At 32.2% G+C, this 19,533-nt stretch overlaps 1 protein-coding gene across 1 annotated transcript in view; it reads left to right on the forward strand.

Moving 5' to 3' along the window:
- The window catches only part of LOC139489433 (uncharacterized), a 175,655-nt gene that overhangs the window by 126,852 nt on the left and 29,270 nt on the right, over positions 1–19,533 (forward strand). Inside the window, exons 90-102 of the mRNA XM_071275756.1 lie at positions 1,028–1,169; positions 1,889–1,992; positions 2,458–2,661; positions 5,610–5,784; positions 8,346–8,620; positions 9,358–9,513; positions 9,930–10,119; positions 10,881–11,029; positions 11,762–12,254; positions 12,748–12,956; positions 15,462–15,648; positions 17,619–17,789; positions 19,075–19,470. Coding sequence (XP_071131857.1) covers positions 1,028–1,169; positions 1,889–1,992; positions 2,458–2,661; positions 5,610–5,784; positions 8,346–8,620; positions 9,358–9,513; positions 9,930–10,119; positions 10,881–11,029; positions 11,762–12,254; positions 12,748–12,956; positions 15,462–15,648; positions 17,619–17,789; positions 19,075–19,470 — 2,851 coding nt within the window. The remainder of the gene's footprint in view (positions 1–1,027; positions 1,170–1,888; positions 1,993–2,457; positions 2,662–5,609; positions 5,785–8,345; positions 8,621–9,357; positions 9,514–9,929; positions 10,120–10,880; positions 11,030–11,761; positions 12,255–12,747; positions 12,957–15,461; positions 15,649–17,618; positions 17,790–19,074; positions 19,471–19,533) is intronic.

The following is a 19,533-nucleotide window of genomic DNA, read 5'->3' on the forward strand; positions in this document are numbered from 1 at the left end:
TCTGTAAGGTAAAAATAAAGGTGAATTTCAAGATGAAAGCATGAACTTTTATATGAAGTGGTTATTTCTATTTATTTTCCACAATATTTTTTTATGACCCACCTACAATAGTAGAGGGGCATTATGTTTTCTGGTCTGTGTGTCCGTTCGTTCCTCCGTTCGTCAGTGCGTCCATTCAGGTTAAAGTTTTTGGTCAAAGTAGTTTTTGATGAAACTGAAGTCCAATCAACTTGAAACTTAGTACACTTGTTGCTTATGATATGATCTTTCTAATTTTAAAGCCAAATTAGACTTTTGACCCCAATTTCACGGTCCACTGAACATAGAAAATGAATGTGGGAGTTTCAGGTTAAAGTTTTTGGTCAAGGTAGTTTTTGATGAAGCTGAAGTCCAATCAACTTAAAACTTAGTACACTTGTTGCTTATGATATGATCTTTCTAATTTTAAAGCCAAATTAGACTTTTGACCCCAATTTCACGGTCCACTGAACATAGAAAATGAAAGTGGGAGTTTCAGGTTAAAGTTTTTGGTCAAGGTAGTTTTTGATGAAATTGAAGTCCAATCAACTTAAAACTTAGTACATATGTTCCCTATAGTATAATCTTTCTAATTTTAATGCCAAATTAGACTTTTGACCCCAATTTCACGGTCCACTGAACATAGAAAATGAAAGTGGGAGTTTCAGGTTAATGTTTTTGGTCAAGGTAGTTTTTGATGAAATTGAAGTCCAATCAACTTGAAACTTAGTACATATGTTCCCTATAGTATAATCTTTCTAATTTTAATACCAAATTAGATTATTACCCAATTTCACGGTCCATGGAACATGGAAAAGGATAGTGTGAGTGGGTCATCCATGTACTTTCGACACATTCTTGTTTTTCATATTTTAGAAAAATACTGCCTTTCGTATGGTATGATTTGACAAAATCTGTAACATTATGATAAAAGACTAATGTACATTGATATAAAAAAAATGGTCTCACAAAGTAGTATAGATCAGTAATGTCTAAACTTTTCAAACAGATTGCTGGTGGAAAGGCAACAGAAGAAGAAAAATCCAGGATATTTAATGTGTTTCCTGTCACTAATATAAATCAGAATACATTTTACAAAGTAAAGAATTTAGATCTAAAAGAAGGAGAAAGTTATGTTGTCTGGGTTTTAGGTAAGTTGTTTTTAAGGTCAGTATCTAAAATTCCTTTACAATATTCTACAAAATGCTTTTTTTTTTTAATATATACAGACCACTATAGAGAAAATCTTCAATTCCAATGTTTATATAGAATGAAACTAGTATCTCAGAAGAAAATCAAATCACCTTCACATATAAAGCAAGGTTTTTCAAAATTTACGTATTCATAAAAAAAAAAAAACATAACATGATGCAAACAAATGTATATAAAATTGCTATGCTGCCTAAATAGTTTAATAAAAGGTGCCATTTGGCTTTCTCATCTTATGCTTCTCATCCATCTTATCAGAGATGCTTCAATTGTAATAAATCATTTTCCTTAGTATGCCTAATTTTATGCCCCATTTATGAGCATTATGGTTTCTGGTCTGTGCATCCATCTGTCTGTTCGTCCGTTCGTCCATCTGTCCCGCTTCAGGTTAAAGTTTTCAGGTTAAAGTTTTTGGTCGAGGTAGTTTTTGATGAAATTGAAGTCCAATCAACTTGAAACTTGGTACACATGTTCCCTATGATATGATCTTTCTAATTTTAATGCCTAAGTAGATTTTCTCCCATTTTTACAGTCCACTGAACATAGAAAATAATAGTGCGGATGAGGCATCCGTGTACTGGGGACTCATTAATCTAGCTATGAGGGGATATAAAAGTCATAAACAAAAGTCATTGATTATATGTTAAACATTGATTTTTAGGAATTGACAAATCTGGTGAGTGTAGTTTAGTTAGTCATACATTCATGGTGGACACAACTCCTCCTATAGTTGGAGAACTTACAAGTGGGCCTGACTACAATATGGTGAGTTTGTATTTCTATATATTGCTTAACCAAGAAGAAGTCAGACATGAATTGATTAAATGCACATAACATATGAAACTTAAAATTGGTTAAAAGAAGGAATATCTTTTATTATATATTTGAATTGCTTAGATGGCAAATAGCTTGTATGCAAGTTTTCGTCAACAGTTAACTGTTGGATCGAAACTGTATTGAATGCCCTTAAGGGGTCTCTATTAACTTAAATTACAACACGTTTACACAGACATTCTAGAGATTGAAATAAAAATGCTTTTCAGATTATATTGTATTAAATGAAAGTCACATTAAACATTGAAATTAAACATAGTAAACTATATTATACTAAAAACATTATGGATGTATTGTGAACCCAACCAAATGTTTATTTCAAATAATGGTCAGTGATACACCCATTGAATTTGTTATGATTTAATTATCTATTTTTATTTGAAATACATTTTCCAGAATGTTACATACACTCCTGAGAGTACCACACTGACAGTAACATGGGAAGGCTTTAGTGATCCTGAATCTGACATAGCCTCATACAAAATATCACTATGGAATAAATCCTCATGTACAGATCAAAGCTCTGAAGTGCTTATGGTAGACTGGATAACTTTGGATTCCAACTATTCTCAGTATATGTTTACAGAACTTCAACTTCAGGTATGATAAAGTGAACTTCTCTTAAAGTGGTACCACACACTTGGACTCAAATTAATTTGGCTTGTTTAAATTTCATAAAATTTTGACTAAGTATTTATTTTAAATTCACCCTTTGACAAAAATATAAAAAAAAATCAAAATTAAACCACAAACTTCATTGAAAAAAAATTCATTGGATAAATAGCAGTTTGACAAAGACTAATTTTGATATACTTCTAAAGAACTTAAGAAAAATAGGCAAAACTTAAGAAAATAATAATCTTTCTGAAAATATTATCCGCAACATCAGAAAATCTCTCTGAATGTGTATACATGAAATGAAAGCACCTTTAAGAATATTACCAAACAGACTGAAAAGTTAGAATTCTCTATTGTTTAGGGTTGTAATCTTATTAATCCTTGTTCCACATCACCGTTTATTCATAAGATGATACCATGATTTATAATAATTGTTAATAAGACAGCTTTGTAAGATCTTGTCTCTTTTATAACAGAAGATTTAAAATTTGCTTTGAAAAATTTCAGAAAAGTATTACTTTAAGAAAGTTACTTGCATATTTGTAAGACTCAGATCGACGTCCGGTCTCTAATCGACGTCCGTTCCTCATATCGACGTCCAAATCTGACGTCACAATAAAATATCCTCCAAATCGACGGCCAATGTAATGCCTATCTAATCAACGTCTATTTTTTTCCGTTTTGGACAAAGAATACACAATTGACCCGAACCGACAGCAGCTGAAACCTTTAGACCTTTAAACATATAGGTTATATTTTTGATTTTTTTTAAAGATTTATAAAAGACTAGACTAAATATATGTAAACAGGTTGTGATATCATTTTCTTTTTTTAATTTTAGAGATTATATAAAAATATTAAGGAGATGTAGTATGACATGAATCATGTAAACAATTCAAATTAGAAAAATAACGGTCTTATTTATAAAGAAAAATGACAGACATAAACCATCGAAAACCACTGCACTACAGGCCCATAAAAAATATGTCGGGGTTATAAACATGTGTGTAAGCACTCAACCTAGAACAGTTGTATAACAGCACAACATAAAACATAATGCCAATTACTTTCGTATATGAGAACAGTTGTGTAACAGCACAACATAAAACATAAAGCCAATTACTTGCCTATATGAGAACAGTTGTGTAACAGCACAATATAAAACATAATGCCAATTACTTGCGTATATGAGAACAGTTGTGTAACAGCACAATATAAAACGTAATACCAATTACTTGCGTATATGAGAACAGTTGTGTAACAACACACATAAAACATAAAGCCAATTGCTTGCGTATATGAGAACAGTTGTATAACAGCACAACATAAAACATAATACCAATTTCTTGCGTATATGAGAACAGTTGTGAAACAGCACAATATAAAACATAATACCAATTACTTGCGTATATGAAAACAGTTGTGTAACAGCACAACATAAAACATAATACCAATTTCTTGCGTATATGAGAACAGTTGTGTAACAGCACAACATAAAACATAATACCAATTTCTTGCGTATATGACGGAGAAATATAGATTCTTACACTGCAACAAGTGTATTACGATATTTCTCCACTCGAGACAGTTAAATTTTATTATTTAAAGCGCGAGGCTTGCCGAGCCCTTTAAATAATAAAATTTAACTGTCGAGAGTGGAGAAATATCGTAATACACGAGTTATAGTGTCGGAATTTGTTTCTCTAATGCTTTTTATCGTTCTTTTTCAAAGATTTTCAGAAAATTGTGCTCTTTATATGATACGCAAGGTCGCCTTTTTCATGACGTCACAATAGGAAAATTTAGAAGAAAACAAAACATTTTGACGTCATAATCAAATTTCGACTAATCATTTGCCGAGAACAGATTTTTCACTAGTGAGGAGAAATATTTTTCTCACACCGGTCAGGAAATGTGAAAATAGCACAAAAATTAGAGAACAGTTGTGTAACAACACAACATAAAACACAATGCTGATTTCTTGCGTATATGTTTCACTCCAGGTGTAAAACTAAAAAATGTGTTAAAATATCTTGCTAAGTCCGAATTATAATACTCTTTAAAACAATGGCTATACTTCTTTATTTTGTCTATTGTTGAATATTGAATAATGACCTCAAGATGTCGTTTGTTTTTCTTTGACGTTATGTTGTTTTCTCCTTGACATACACTTACATGTATGTCATTTATCAACATGCATAGGAATGACACATTACTATGTAGATCGATTCAATTAACTTTTTACCCGAACTTTAATATGCATGATACCTAATTCGGGCTGAAAGAAATCTATATGGAAAGTATGCATAAATGCTTGAACCCTACAAAACATGTACATGTATAAAATTTTTATAATAAATGTAAACAATGAAATCCTGAATTCATTATTTATTCATATTGGACATCGATTAAAGACGACTACACTCAATCGGGCGTAGTTTTAACAATACATGCCGTCACATTGGACGTCGATTTGGACCCAAACTTTTTATGCATGATACCTAATTCGGATTGAAAGAAATCTATATGGAAAGTATGCATAAACAAAACATGTACATGTATAAGTTTTACCCAAACTTTAATTTGCATGATAACTAATTCGGGTTGAAAGAAATCTATATGGAAATTATTCATAAATGCTTGAACCCTACAAAACATGTACATGTATAAGTGTAAACAATTAAATCCTGAATTATTATTTATTAATATTGGACATCGATTGAGGACGACTACACTCAGTCGGGCGTAGTTTTAGCAATACATGCCGTCACATTGGACGTCGATTAGAGTATCAAAATATTGGACGTCGATTTGCGAATGTGACGTCAGATTTGGATATCGATTTGAGAAACGGACGTCGATTTGAGGAACGGACGTCGATTAGAGGCCGGACGTCGATCTGAGTCTAACATATATATTATCTTTTGCAGGAAAACACTCCTTACATTACTAAGCTTATGGCGAGTAATAATGCAGGACTATCTGTTAGTATAATATCTGCCCCTGTGTTATATGACTCTTCAGTACCAACAGCAGGGCATGTGGTTGATGGAACAGATTTTAAAGATAGCAGAGTTTGGTTTGGATCTTCTTCAAGTATTACAGGTAGAACTGACTTTTTAAATATTATCTCCCTTTGTAAATATATTGACCAACAAAATTTGCAGCCCCCCTTCAATTCTTCTTACCTTGTCTTTTTACTAACCTTCTAGTATGAATATTTCCAAGCTTTTTGTGCAAGTCTGTAATGTTTTTGTAAAGATTCTCTGAAATCATATGGTCCATAGGAACCAAAGGGGGTGAAATGCAGCTAGGGCTTCTTGTATTTTTATCTCACCTGGCCCAAAGGGCCAAGTGAGCTTTTCCCATCACTTTGCGTCCGTCGTCGTCCGTTGTCCGTCGCTGTTAACTTTTACAAAAATCTTCTCCTCTGAAACTACTGTGCCAAATTAAACCAAACTTTGCCACAATCATCTTTTAGGTATCTAGTTTTAAAAAAAGTGTCCAGTGAGCCAGCTATCAAATCAAGATGGCCACCACAGCTAAAAATAGAACATAGGGGTAAAATGCAGTTTTTGGCTTATAACTCAAAGACCAAAGCATTTAGAGCAAATCTGACTGAGGTAAAATTGTTTATCAGGTCAAGTTTTATCGGCCCTGAAATTTTCAGATGAATAGGACAACCCGTTGTTGGGTTGCTGCCCCTGAATCGGTAATTTTAAGGAAATTTTGCTGTTTTTGGTTATTATCTTGAATATTATTATAGACAGAGATAAACTGTAAACAGCAATAATGTTCAGCAAAGTAAGATTTACAAATAAGTCAATATGACCGAAATGGTTAGTTGACCCCTTTAGGAGTTATTGCCGTTTATAGTCAGTTTTAAACCATTTTTCGTAAATCTTATTTATCTTTTACAAAAATCTTCTCCTCTGAAACTACTGTCCCAAATTAAACCAAACATTGCCACAATCATCTTTTAGGTATCTAGTTTAAAAAAAAGTGTCCAGTGAGCCAGCCATCAAATCAAGATGGCCGCCATGGCTAACAATAGAACATAGGGGTAAAATGCAGTTTTTGGCTTATAACTCAAAAACCAAAGCATTTAGAGCAAATGTGACTAGCTTAAATTGTTTATCAGGTCAAGATCTATCAGCCCTAAAATTTTCAGATGAATCGGACAATCCGTTGTTGGGTTGCTGTCCCTGAATCTGTAATTTTAAGGAAATTTTGCTGTTTTGGGTTATTATCTTGAATATTATTATAGATAGAGATAAACTGTAAACAGCAATAATGTTCAGCAAAGTAAGATTTACAAATAAGTCAAGTGACTGAAATGGTCAGTTGACCCCTTTAGGAGTTATTGCCCTTTATAGTCAATTTTTAACCATTTTTCGTAAATCTTATCTTTTACAAAAATTATCTCCTCTGAAACTGCTGTGCCAAATTAATCCAAACTTGGCTACAATCATCTTTTAGGTATCAAGTTTAAAAAGAAGTGTCCAGTGAGCCAGCCATCAAATCAAGATGGCCGCCACGGCTAAAAATAGAACATAGGGGTAAAATGCAGTTTTTGGCTTATAATTCAAAAACCAAAGCATTTAGAGCAAATCTGACTAAGTAAAATTGTTTATTAGGTCAACATCTATCAGCCCTGAAATTTTCAGATGAATCGGACAACCAGTTGTTGGGTTGCTGCCCCTGAACCAGTAATTTTAAGGAAATTTTTCTGTTTTTGGTTATTATCTTGAATATTATTATAGATAGAGATAAACTGTAAACAGCAATAATGTTCAGCAACGTAAGATTTACAAATAAGTAAACAAGACCGAAATGGTCAATTGACCCCCTAAGGAGTTATTGTCCTTTATAGTCAATTTTTAACAATTTTCGTTAAATTTGTAAATTTTTATAAACTTTTTCCACTGAAACTACTGGGCCAAATTCATTATAGAGAGAGAAAATTGTGAGCAGCAAGACAGTTTAGTAAAGTAAAATGTACAAACACATCACCATCACCAAAACACAATTTTGTCATGAATCCATGTGCTTCCTTTGTTTAATATTCACATAGACCAAGGTGAATGACACAGGCTCTAAAGAGCATCTATGTTTATTGTCGAGCCTACAACTTTTGTTGCAGAAAGCTCGACATAGGGATAGTGATCCGGCGGCGGCTACGGGCAGATGTCATGTGACCTTGACCTCATTTTCATGGTTGAGTGGTCAAAGTTAAGTTTTTGAGTTTTGGTCTTTTTATCTAATACTATATGCCATAGGTCAACTATATTTGGTGTATGGAAATATTTTATGATCTTTATGTCAGTGGCACAGGTTTTATTTGACCGTGACCTCATTTTCACGGTTCATTGCTCAGTGTTAAGTTTTTGTGTTTTGGTCTCTTTATCTTAAACTATAAGTAATAGGTCAACTATATATGTTGTATAGAAGCATTGTTAGCTGTACATGTCTGCCTGGCATGGTTCATCTGACCTTGACCTCATTTTCAAGGTTCATTGGTCTATGTTTAGTTATCTCGGTTAATGTTAAGTTTATGTGACAGTTGTTATAAAGCTTAGCTTTATACTTAGGACTATCAACATAATATCAATGATTAGTATAGAAGGCGAGACATTTCAGCGTGTGCACTCTTGTTTTCATTTTAGGAACATTTTTACATCTTGCTAACGCTGTTGGTCCATCATGTCCTGTTCAAACTGTATCCATGAAAAATGACAAAGGTTGGAAAAAGATACAGCAGATAGGCTTCAAAGATCCTAGTGGTCAACAATGGTCACTTACCCACAGACAAGAGAATATCCAGAACTTGTTGTATGATGATGTCATTAGTATAAAGCTGGCAAGAGATGTTCATACAAGACAAATGTTTACTGGGGCATACATCAGACCTGCAGAATTTGAAAATGGTGGAATTTATCAGGTACTGTAAATACAGAAGTTATTGTGAGGTTCTTATTATGGCAAAAAAAAATTTAGTTAGTGAAATTTTATTCTATACTGACCTTTTAGGTTAAGCATTTTTAAATGACCCTATCTTATCCATAGCCATACTCCATTTATGTAGCAGTCTGCTCACCAAAGACTTGTGTTTATGTTTTGGCAAACATATAACCCCAATAATAGAGTAATATTTTGGGAATAACTTATTGCATACTTTCATAAAACCTTCTATATTTATGACATCACCCTAACATTTGTATGAACTGTGTCCATAATTTAGGAAACCCCTGTTTTAACAGTTTTTCAAATATCTGGTGATTTCTTGCATTCCTTCAAAATAATCATAATCATTAAGAAAATGAAAGATATAACACCAAGAAATTCTGCTCATTTTAAATAAATCAGACTTTCTTTCAATGATGCTGATCTAAAGATATTTTATTTTGAAAAAGTTTGCATTTGATATGAAACAATTTTTCTGAAAATTTCTTCATTTCAATGGAAGATAATTAAATATGGGATTTCAATTATATTTTTGTACTCTTACTTATCAATTTTCTCTTTTGCTGTTCCTTTAAAACACTAACACAAGAGCCAGACAAATTCTATTTTTGTTACATAGCTGAAATGACATGATCAGGTAATATTCATAATCATCGGCAATGAAGACGACTTATTCCACAGTGCAAATTAAACTACGCTTTCTTTGTGTTAAAGGTATCAGTAAAGGCTGCCAGCGGTGAAGGAATTCCAGTTACAGGGATCATGTTATGGGACGGCCCTGCAGATGGTATAACTTCTTACAATTATATAACTGAAGATGATTGGACTCTTTATATATGTGACTGTTGCCAAGAGGATCCTGCTGCCGAGGTTTGAAATATTTTTTTATGACAAATCTATATTCATATTCATGTGCAATACATTATGTCCTTTCTATTTGCCTTTATTTTCAATATTATGACTTATTTTTTAGATAAAAAACATTGTTCTTTCAATGTTAATAAAGGTGCCCTGATAGCAAGAATGAAACTTAATATTGTACTGTCAAAATATTTTGACATTGTTTATATTTCTAGATTTGAGACAGTGATTTAAACAAGCCCCCTATCCACTTGTGTTTGTAGGTAAAAACACAAATGAGTAGGGGCTGGTTTCAATCAGACTGGATTTGAAATTGTTGAATCTGTTTGCATCACAAAGCTCTTACATAATGATTTACACCATGAGTTGCATTTTCACATCAAAATTGTAAAGTTAGCATATAAAATCCATAATATATTTTGTAGACCTGCTCATTTTGTAACTGTTCATCATCTTCTGCTACTACCACACCTACTATAACTACTACTGATACAGTGACTACTACACAGCCTCCATATCAGATTGTAAAGAATCCTAATGAAACAGTAGTAACTCAACCTGTGGACACAGAACTTCCTGTAGCTCAAACAGCATGTGGTGTACAGATATTGACAGGTAACATAGAAATAGGAAACGGTAAAGTTAAAAGATGTGGTGCATATTTATTTAAATATCTGTTGATAGAAGGAAAACTGAAGTCATTAAATCTATAAATGGTGTGAAATTTTTTTGTTGTTTGTGGTACCGTAGTTTTGAAACATAGTATGAAGATGAATTGATGGATTTAGAAAGGTAACATTATTTTGTTTCCATTCTCTAACATTAGTTTGTTTTGCTCAACCAAATGTAACGAAACTTTTACAAGAGGATTATAACCACCAAACACAGAACAAGTTCCTTTAAAGATGGCCAAATGTTCTGAAACACAATGCGTATTTCCACCAAACACAGATCAGATCAAGATTAAGATCAAATTTGGGTGGTGGACGTAACTTTCACATTCAAGTGTTATGTCCTATTTAAAAAGAAAAATTGGAAAGTTTGCTGTTTCCACACTCTAACTTTACTTGCCTTAACATATACATATCATTCTTGATTTCCCCCATTACTGTTTGTTATTGAACCATGAGAGCACTAAAACCAAAGAACAATCTTTAATGACAACAAACGGAAAAAAGTGCTATTAAGTTTCAAAGAAAACAAAATGATGTGAATTATACATTGACTTTTGCAAATTTACATGTTGGGGCACATTTGTTTTGGAAATATGTTTAATATTTTGGTCTTATTGTCATTTATTGCTTACATTTGTGTTGCTTTTAATATCCTTCCAACTACTGTTGAACATACCTGTTTTAGATTTGTCTTTTTTCTAGGCAATTCTCCTCAAGTAGTAACATGGTGTCAAGCATACAACAATACACAGAGATTAATGAAGACCATAGTAGATTTATCATTTGATCCATCAACAGCGTATCATAATTATAAGATAGAAGTCAGTCCACAGAGAGATGATGAAGTTAATGTATGTTTTAAATTTGGTTTCTCACTCCCAAGATAATTGTATCTATATTTGTAATGAAAATTCGATAGAATGAACATTTTCCAAATTTTCTGTCCTTATAAGATTTTGTTCCTTAAACAGGAAATAGCACAATAGTGTTGAAAGTGGCATTAAACACCAAACAATCAATCAATTTATTAAAAGATTTTGAAATAAATATGAAATATTCATAACAACTTTTGTATAGATAAAGATAGACCCCTAAAACTTTCAGTGATGTTGAAGTTGGAAAAAAAGAGTAAAATGGAAATGTAGAACTAACAAATATCACCTGATCTTAAAATTATTTTTATGGTTCATTTATCAACATTAATACTAAAATAAAGAGAGTTGTTATATTTGCCTGAGACAGCTATCCCCAAGAGTCCAAAAGATAAGGATGTAAGCAAAAGTAGATCATTGTACAGCCTTCAACTGTAAACAAAACCATAACTGTATGTGATAGTAAGCTATAAAAGGCTCCACCATAACAAGCCAGGCCAGTTTCTTAAGTTATAGAAGGCATGATAAGTACAAGCTTATAGAAAAATTGTAATTCATTGAGCATTGAAAATTTGTGTCCAATGAATGATAATTAATGCATCCACAGCAACTAATTATCTATTTATTCTTTGTTATGTTTCTTTGAAACCCTTATAATCTTAAATTTTACACAACTTTCAGGGTTCTGTAAAAGTCTTTCTATAATTGCAGATAAACTGGTGTATAAAAGTGTTTGTTGATGATGAAGAATTAACAGAAATCTGTGGTATAGAACCCCCTAGTACTTCCGCCAAACTTGTACTTCACGTATGGAATCGTAACAACTACGTACCAGATATATCTGACTTATTTAATGTCTTCTCAGCTAAAGCATATTTCGAAGACCTAATCATTCCACCTAAGATTGGCAATAAATGTCGCTATGGTGATCCGTTCAGAGGAGGTACTAATCCAGTGATAAAGTATGAGGCTGGAATCGGTACAGAAAAGTTACAGACAGATGTTGTACCGTACAGAGAGATATACAGGCCATGTGTACCTTGCAATACACAGTGTTCTTTACTTAACTGTCAGTCTGATTGTGATCTTAATCAGCATACTGTTGTGACCTTCACCTTGAATGACCTTGATCTGGAACCTTTTGTTGTAGCAGAAAATGACACTGGGCATGAGTACAATAAAACAGTTATATACTATGAAACAGGTATATTACATATTTTTTTTTTTTGGGGGGGGGGGGGTTGTCTCATTGGCAGTCATACCACATTCTCTTATTTTTGTGCATAAGTAATGATGAGATGAATTTAAAAAAAATACTATGGTGATAGTTATAAATATTTATTGAAGTAAACAAGGTTTATAATTCTAATGTTTTAAGTGGGAGCTGGACATAAAACAAATCTATTACCTCATAACAAAACTTAATTGTAGTAGGACTATCAAATATTGGTAGATCTTTGATTTATTACAGTGCAATATAGTACCTACCTCTTCAAATAATCAACACATTAACAAAACATACCAATAACATCAGGCATATGTTCAAATATAACATACACACAAACATAAAAGCAAAAACACACTTTAAATGTAAACTTAATCACAGGAGAAGCACAAGACATCATATATGTGTTGATCTCAGATATTAACTTGTATGTTTGGTATGCACAGTAATAATTAAATGTTACATATTTCAGTGAGAGTTGTATTAGGATCAGGCCTTACTGCTGTTGCATCATCAGGTGGATTTTACATTGATCTAACGCCACCAATTTTTGACCCTGATGCCATGCTTCAGATCTATATTGATGTGAGCCAGGGAGAATTTAGACCTGTGAAGTATCAGGCATCTAACGACACAATCAAAGCTTATTGGTATTGTTATGATACTGAGAGCTTGATAAAGGTATGTAGTGTATAATTTTGTTAGATGGATAAAGCACAAACATTTTTAATACTGGTGATTCAGAAATATGTATGTAAAAAAAAGGACATAAAACAATACTGAAGAAATGAATAGCAATCAATTTATCCATTGTATGCTTTAATGTAGTTGAACCATGAAGTTATGGTCAGATTGACTTAAAAATTAGTTCACATGTATCTTATGTTGTGATTTTTTTTATGCCCCACCTAAGATAGTAGAGGGGCATTATGTTTTCTGGTCTATGCGTCCATCCGTCTGTACTTTCGTTCGTTCGTCCGTTCTTGATGAAGTTGAAGTCTGATCAACTTGAAACTTAGTACACATGTTCCCCATTATATGATCTTTCTAATTCTAATGCTAAATTAAAGTTTTGACCCCAATTTCACAGTCCACTGAACATAGAAAATGATAGTGCAAAGTTCAGGTTAAAGTTTTTGGTCAAGGTAGTTTTTGATGAAGTTGAAGTCCAATCAACTTGAAACTTAATATGCATGTTCCCTATGATATGATCATTCTAATTTAAATGCCAAATTAAAGTTTTGACCCCAATTTCAAGGTCCACTGAACATGGAAAATGATAGTGCGAGTGGGGCATCCGTGTACCATATGGTCCGAGACCACAATTGTCGTCCCTTGATTTTCGTTGTCCACGAATGTAGTCCCTAGTGTGGACAGTGTGTTACTTGCCAATTTTTTTTATACCCCTTCCAAATGTATTTCTTCATGTTTTATGCCTCAAATAGTAAGTCAAGGGATGAAATGACACTGTCAAAAAAATTGGGAAATGAATTTTAAAGTAAAGTAGTGATTTGGTCCAGTTGAAAAGGGTTAAAAAAAAAATTAGCACTTCAGAAGCTGTCAAAAGATTTCAGGACCTCCTTAACATAAAATTGTCCATATTTTGAGTTAGAGCCGATAAAGTTTTCTATAATTTTGATATAATTTGTCCCAAAAGTAGTACAACACACTGTAAAAAATTTATTGAGAAAGCGTAGGTGGGATTTTTTCAATTTGCATTTATTGTCTAAAAGAAATGCACTATGAAATAATTGTGGTCTCAGACCTATGCATACCTGCCAACTTTTGAAAGTGTCCATGGGGGTTTCAGCGCGTGACAACAATTTCAAAGGTTACAATACTTTGCGACAACTATTTTGCGCGTGCTGTTTTGTGGTCTAGAAAAAGTGTCATATTTGTGAGATGAGCTTACATGCCTTTTTCTTAATTTTATTTGCATGATTCTAGTTATTATATATCAGTAGAAAAGATGAACATGTGGCTGCAAGACCAGGAATTAATTTCATGTGTAAGGATATTAAATAATTGTTTACTTTTCCAATTATCAGGTTAGGAACAACACCTAGGGGTAACCCCCCCAATGTAAGGACATTAAAAACCACTTTTTAAGTAAAAATGAGCACATATATATTCATATTATTTGAAGAAACTTTTCCCAAAGAACTATACATCTTATGATCTATCTGGTATTATACAGTATGGTCAACACATGTCCAAGAATTTTGATATGTTCTTGGCCTTATATCTTCTATATTTTCAAAATAATTGGACCCTTCATTTAGAAAGTTGTTCTAAATATAATGTCAGAATTTCCCAATTTTAGGTTAAAAAATCTACATTTAATGATTTTTCTATTTTATTTTTTACAAGAGTAAAATGACCCCTTGACTAAGAGAAGTCCCTCATTTAAGAGATTCCTCATGTGGGGGGTTTTGTTTTGTCCATGTGAAAAATAAAGAACAGTACATTGTACTTTAAATAATTTGCTAATTTAATTGAATACATAAATTTATAACATTTGTTACAGCAAGTGTAATATCAATAAATTAGTGAATAAACTACTATTTATTATCTTTATGGTAGTACTGCATCATTGAAGTTTGTCAATCAGTCATGCTTTTATTCCTATTCTGTGTAAAAACCTCCTTGCAGGTGAAAAACCATTTGCCATGTTCACGATTTTAACAAACAGAGGAATACAACACAAGTTCAAAATCTAGGATGTTAGAATATTCTTGAGAGAAAACTTTTTTGATTGGCTGCTTAATTTGATCATGAGAAACATAGAATTTGATTGGCTGAACACAATTGTATTCCATTGTACACAGTTCAAAATCGGGAACAGTCATAATTTTCGTGTTGATTTTCACAAAATCGTGTTTTAGAGGGTTTTTCACGATCACGATCGTGCAATCGTGACAAAGGGTCAAAATCGTGTAGTACACGCCTAAATCGTGAAAGTTGGCAGGTATGCCTATGGACACATTCTTGTTTTACTGCAAATTGTGAATGATTTCAATGAGATGAGAGGCACAAAATTATGGAATCACAATGATTTAAGTTTAGAATAAGGATATATTATATGGATAAAAAGGAGATATTGGATGTATTAAAGTTGATGAAACATCACAAAAACAAATAAATACTGATTACACAAAAGGTAAAATTCTTTCTTCCCTATGACAGGACAACAAATGGGCCATAGGGACAAGCATTGGTAGTGAAGATATTCAGCAATTTGTATCAATTGGTGTTGAACAGATAGCAATAAATAGTTCTTTAGAGGGAATGTTGAAAAATAACCACACATATTTTGTCTCTATAATATGTGAGAATGGGGCTGGACAAGTCACACAGTGGAATGATGAAATAGGTGAGACATTAAGGGCATACGATACAGTTTTGATCCCATATTGAAATTTTGCCAACAGTTTGTAACTGTGGATTCATTATTATTTGTTGGATACCAATTTTCGTTGGTTTCGTTGGAATAGGTGAACCACAAAATTAAATGTTCAACTAATACCAAATTTTTCATTGGTTTGTATGAATACTTCCGCAAAACCAGGAAATTAGATATAACCGAACATGCAAGTTTTCCTCAATCTACGAAAAATGGTACAGACGAAATTAAATGAATCCACAGTAAAGGCTATTTTTTGCCTGATTAAATCAAATAGGTAATAAAAAATAGACCTTCATTTGCTACTTAAATATTAATATAGTAAACTGAGGTCCAAATTTTATATATTTGCTCAAAATTCGAATTGTTGAAAGTATTTTTACTTTCGACAGAAATACATAACTTTTTTGTTTTTAAAGATAAACACAAGTTTTTTTTGTTAAATTATTTGTAAATTCTGTTTTATATAGATGTCCTTTAAATTTGTGCAATTTGTTTTTCAAATAACTCATATTTATCAAATGTAGTAAAATAATGAAATTTTTTGCTGCATATATATATCAAATTTTAAAAAATTGCACTATTTACGTTTTTATGAATATTGGCACACATAATCTGCTTACGTAATCAAACCAAATGGCATTTTAAAACAGAGGGTTCCATGAACTCGTTTTCAAGCTAGATAATTTTGAATGATAAAAATCAGTCAAAAACTGAATATTTTACAGATTAGTCATAGTTTGACGTTGCGAAAAACAACAATTTACTTCAGTAACATCATTACCTCCCCTGTAACTGTATCGTATGCCCTTAAAGAAAACTTGTGAAACTTACAAACAGTAAACTAAGTACCCACGTTATATTGTATTAATACAAAGATGATTTCAGCATTTGTACATTGAATTGATGGTTAATAATAATTTTGTTACATCTGATGTAAAACATGTGATTCTAACATGATATCTTTCAAACGCTTTGAGTACACACTTGTGGTAAAATATGAATATATTGTTTGGGCTGTTCTGATCGTACTCCCACGCCATATGCTTTTTATGAATGAGCTACCTGACATCATAGAACTATTACGTCAGAATATAAGCATTTTATGGGGAAATACACGCTTGTGAAACCGAAAATCATAACACAAGGAAACGAAAACAAACGATGCTAAAATGTGTTGGTTAAGCCATTTTTTGTATACTTATAAGACATACAAGTACAATTGTCGTTTAGATTCATCCAAATATGACCAAATATTTTATTGTAAATAGTTTAAGCATGTCACTTATTCAGTTTGCTCCATTCTTTTACGGCAAATAATGCCTTTACCTAAAGCACTTCGATCTAAAACAATTGCAGTATTTGTCCTATTAGAATAGAAATAATTCATTGCGCTTTCGCTCAGGGTAAAATGTTTGTCATAAAGGGCCAACCCATGGTAAAATCACAATATATTGAAGCCCCCATGAATTATTTCTTAATTTGAAATTTTGCTTTAGAGCAGTTAATTTTTGGCTGGAAGCACAAAATGGATAACTAGCTTTTAGTATGTTATTGCATGACTGATGGGAAAATCAACTCCTGCTACACTTATAATTAGATCCTTTAAACATAAGAAAAATTTTGCACACACATAAAAGTTTGCTCACAGTGCATGTGCTGTTTATAGGAAAATGTTTAAGGAATTCTTTCAAATTTATTCCAGGTTTGGGAACATACCCTTAAAATTTTCAAAACAAGGTATCAATATTTGCAATCAACTCGTCCTCTAGCCGCAACCATTACAGAAAATTTGCACACAAATATTGAAGTGTGCACTTCCCATTATAGATTTTTTTTAAACATTATTCCCTATTTTCTATATATGATATTTTCTTATATCTAAATGCTCTTTATAGAACATTCTGTGCAACCTTTTGATCCAATTTTCATTGTTACAGGTGTTATAATTTTACTGGACCCACCAGATGTTGAACTTATAAATGCCACAGTTATAGGAGCTGAGAAGTTTGATCAGCCTGTCACCCCTTCCGATTCTAAACGTGGTACAGACCCTGGCACAATTGGCTTCTCATTCACTATCAGTGAGGATGAATCAGTCAAACGTTATGGTAAATATAATAACTACTTATTGAAATAATTTGAATAAAAAAGATATAGCTATACATCTATGAAACAACAACGCTAGGACAAAAATAATCCAAAAGACATCTAGAGATCAACATTTATAGGCATTAACAAAAGATTTGGGTCTGTACAAAATGTGAAATAAAATTTCTCCTCAGTATACCAAGACTTCATACATATTCATGCACAGTTATATACTTATAAAATACCAGGTTTTTTCATTGATTAATTTGACATAGTATTTCCTTCAAATTCCCTTTTTCATCAGATCATATCATGGTATATCCACCACAATCAAGTTATACTTAAGTCTTTACCAAACCTAATAATATAACATATAAGTAGAAGGTTTGACATTGCTAATTTTTGTAACTTTTCTAACACATTTGAGCTACCCTGAAAAGTTCATTCATTTGACTGAAATTAACATTAGACATGAGGAACAGCAATACACACATTTTTGTCAGAAGCTGTCTTATTCAAAGTATAAAGCTGAGTTAGTTTTTTTTCTGCAGGATAAATCTACTGGTCATATCGAATTTTTACTTAAACCTAGATGTAAAATGGTTGCTTTGGTCAAATATGGAAATATGGCATGTTTATGATGATACAATTAAGAGAAATTTTACACTAGAATAAACCTAGTCTATCATCATGTGTGGTAGAATAGTTCATGACAGTGATGTTAGGGTTAAACTTCACTAAAAGTGCATAACGTTCACATTGACTTGACACTTTCAAATTGTTTTATATTTTTCTCCTAGTAGAGCATTTTTTATATTTTTTATTTTTTATTTCGATAAAGGAAAATGGCCGTCTTTCTCAATCTTGGGTTGTATAAAGCAGAAAACAATTGGTCTTATAAAATTTGCAAATTGAGAGAGGAATGTTATAAATTTGTAGAATTTTCATCTAAATGTAGAAAAATATGTGTTATGTGATTTAGCTTATTAATATATTTGGTTATACAAATAAAGAATAATTTATGTTTGATTAAAAAAGATTTACTTATACATATAAGGGGAGATAATTTTTTATTTTTATTTCATTTTAGAAATATATCATTTAAATATCTGTAAAAACAAACAAATATATTTTTTCTGTGGATAATCTATACAAAGTCTGGCAATTTTGCAGGGGAAAAAAGCTCTGGTCCATACATTATATTGTATTTTGGAAATGAAAACATGATATCAACCCCTTTTTGTAATTTTTTGTAAACATTTTTACACCCACATTTTCCTTAACGTTTTTGTGTTTTGATTTTAGACATATGTTTGGGGTCATCAGACAACAAAGATGATATATTTCCCTGTACTTATGTTTCTGTTAATATGTCTGGAACTATCTTAATCAAGAATGGGTCCCTGTATTTAAACCAATACAAATTGTATGACTTACATGAGCTGAGGAGAGACCAGAGTAGTTCTTCCTCAAATACATTCCACATGGAGCCAGGGAGAACTCTGTTTATAACACTGAGAGCTTGTAATGATGCATACCTCTGTAGTAATAAATCTTTGGGGACGGTTACAATGATGGATGATAAAGCTGTGATGAAGACATCCTTGGGAGGTGAACCTTTGGAGGTGGAGTATGATATGTCTAGTAACAGGAGGAAGAGGAGGAGTATAGAAAACATACTAGTCATTACAACACCTGATGGTGAGTATTATCTAATTGTTCTATTAATGTATTTTGTTCAGAGGTTAGTTTCCACTGACAAAA

Source organism: Mytilus edulis, chromosome 9, assembly GCF_963676685.1.
Source record: "Mytilus edulis chromosome 9, xbMytEdul2.2, whole genome shotgun sequence".
Classification (NCBI taxonomy): Eukaryota; Metazoa; Mollusca; class Bivalvia; order Mytilida; family Mytilidae; genus Mytilus; species Mytilus edulis.